At 42.1% G+C, this 2,627-nt stretch overlaps 1 protein-coding gene across 1 annotated transcript in view; it reads right to left on the bottom strand.

The window, feature by feature from the left end:
• Window positions 1-238: 238 nt before the first annotated feature.
• The window catches only part of LOC104531958 (protein phosphatase methylesterase 1), a gene marked incomplete at both ends in the record, with an annotated part of 3,012 nt that continues 623 nt past the window's right edge, over window positions 239-2,627 (bottom strand). Inside the window, 3 exons of the mRNA XM_010177020.1 lie at window positions 239-306; window positions 1,353-1,417; window positions 2,399-2,443. Of these exons, the coding sequence (XP_010175322.1) occupies window positions 239-306; window positions 1,353-1,417; window positions 2,399-2,443 (178 nt within the window). The remainder of the gene's footprint in view (window positions 307-1,352; window positions 1,418-2,398; window positions 2,444-2,627) is intronic.

The raw sequence follows: 2,627 nt of genomic DNA, 5'->3' as shown, positions 1-2,627 counted from the left end.
CCAATCCCTGACATTCTGTGATTATGTGATTAACAAGAAATTAATACACGAGAAGTTTAGAAAGAGCACATAAACATCAAATATATCACTGCCTGTGAGTCAAAGCTGTTGGTTTACACGTGGTTTTTAGCATTATGCTAAAACTCCAGCCTCCCTCCCTGACAGCCAAACACACAGGGAGTAGGAGCAAGAGCTCTGCTTGAGGACTGCACAGCTCTTAGCACCCGCAGAGCCTTACCACTGGAATCCACCGATGGGCTCTGTAAACCTGTGACGGATCAAGAACGTCGCAACAGCCTCAGCAACCTAAGGGGGAAGGAAAAAAAAATCAGTCAGAATTTAAAAGGATATGAAGATAAGAAGAAATCCAGTAGTTTTCAAAGCCTGAAGCATTTCCAGCAACATCTTGTTCCCTCAGGAGCCTCTTGCTGAATCAACTTTGCTCCTTTAAAAGTAAGAGCTCTGTAAGTCTTTAAAAGTAAGAGCTTCTTGGAGAAGGAACTCCAAGCTTCTACCTTTGCTCTGACACTGACCACACAATCAAGAACTGACAAAACTTTTTCACGACCTTTTTCATTAATTCTTAAAACAATGCCTAAGTTTAGCAGGTAAAAAAAAGGTCTGAAAGTTATTCCTATAAAGAATAAATCAAGACAGTAACCTGACAATAATAATACTGCTTAGAATCTATATTAAAAAGAAAGAACAATGTAAGAACTCAGTAGGTTTAGATAAAATTCCCTATTTCAGATTGGTAGAGTGAAGCACAGAAAGGCTGAGTTTTACATTCACAGTGGTTAGTGTAGAACAAGCTTTAAAACCAGATGTGTTTCCAACCACAGGTTCTGCTGGTTGCACCACATTCCTGCTTCTATCTGGACCCTAACTTCAGCAGTACTCAGAAGCTGCACTGCTCTGTCAGTCTGGAAGCTGTTTCAGTAATATTTGTTTAGTATTTGGAAAATGTGAGCCACCCAACTCAGAAAAATAGAGAGCAGCACCAAAAGCTGCGGTTTAATACATGGGAGAGTGAAGAACTTCATGAGGAAAAGCAGGGAGGATAAATCCAGGCTCCACATGGTAAGAGTTAGTTGTATCACCACTAGCTCGAGAGTTAAAGCTGTAACCCAGCCAAGCCCTGTGTCATGTAACATCTTAGCTCAGACTTTCCAGCCAGCTTAAAAAAAAAGTGATTAAATCCAAGCTGTCTTGCAAATAACCAGTTAAGATGTTGTGCCAAAAAAACCACCCCTGAAATATAATCTCTGCTTCACAGCAAGCAACGGATCCCTTTCACATTTAAGCTGTGAAGACCAAGACTTATCTAGCTTCAACCCCACCCTGGGGCTCACCTTGTCTGGAGCATCTTCATGGACTGCATGGCCACACTGTGGGAGGACCTGCATCTGAAACTTGCCTGGGGATCAAAAGAGTCATCACTGGAGCTGCTTTTTAAGTGATCTAGATTACTAACACCACTGGTTTAGGTAAGCAGTTCTTGCATACACAGTAAACATCAGATACTACGTCCTTAAAAGTGCTGTGAATTTATGAATTCTTTTAAAAAGGATCTCTGAATCTTGGTCTAATGTCTGCCAGAGCTGGGGTTGTTGATCCTGGAGAAAAGGAGGCTGAGGGGAGACCATGTGGCTCTGTGCAAGTCCCTTGGAGGAGGGTGGAGAGAGGTGGGGGTGGGTCTGTTCAACCAAGGCCCAAGGGACAGGACAAGAGGAAATGGCCTCAAATTGCACCAGGGGAGGTTTAGATTGGATGTGAGGAAAAACTTCTTCACCCAAAGTGTGGTCAAGCATTGGAACAGGCTGCCCAGGGAGGTGGTGGAGTCACCATCCCTGGTGGGATTTAACAGACGAGTAGACGAGGTGCTGAGGGACATGGGTTAGAGGTGGAATTGGTAGTGTCAGGTTTATGGTTGGACTTGATGATCTTAAAGATCTTTTCCAGCCACTATGATTCTATGACTCTAAATATGGAGAGACCAGACAGTTTTGGATGGTCCCAAGTGTTCTAACGAGGAACATGGGGAATGTAATTAGAAAGGGAAAAACAGATTAGAAAGAAACTCTCACAGACAATTATTCTGATCCAAGAGAAGTGTGGCAGCCCCATAGTTGAAAACACTGAACAAACACCATGGCAACAACCCTTCAGAACTTCTAATTCAACCTTTCCCTTCTCAACTTCTCCACCTTTTCTACAACCACAGACTGTTAGAGAACACTTGGGGATGGATTAATTCTTTAATGCACATTTGTTTCGATATAGACTGCACCTGGTAAGAGGCCATTCCAGCTATCTCTTGTTTGCCTATCCACAGCAACAAGCTATCATCCAAAAAGATCATTACAGTAAGGATCAAGTAACAATATTAAATATTTACCTTGCATCTGTCCAATTGTTAGATCTTTATCCAGCCTGTCAACACCTACAATCAAATAAAACAGATGTATTGGAGAAAAGCCAGAGCGAACGTGACTGTCTATGAAGGGCTTTACTTGACATTTTGAAGGAGATATTTGGCTTGAAAAACATAAAAGAAACATAATTTCTGACACCCACAAGGACTTTTCACTGCTGTACCCCAAGAGAGTAAAGTGACAGGAAAGAAT

This window comes from Antrostomus carolinensis, unplaced genomic scaffold (assembly GCF_000700745.2).
Source record: "Antrostomus carolinensis isolate BGI_N321 unplaced genomic scaffold, ASM70074v2 scaffold35181, whole genome shotgun sequence".
Lineage (NCBI taxonomy): Eukaryota > Metazoa > Chordata > Aves > Caprimulgiformes > Caprimulgidae > Antrostomus > Antrostomus carolinensis.
The sequence above is the reverse complement of the archived record's forward strand: the minus strand, read 5'-3'. Positions and strand labels throughout refer to the sequence as shown.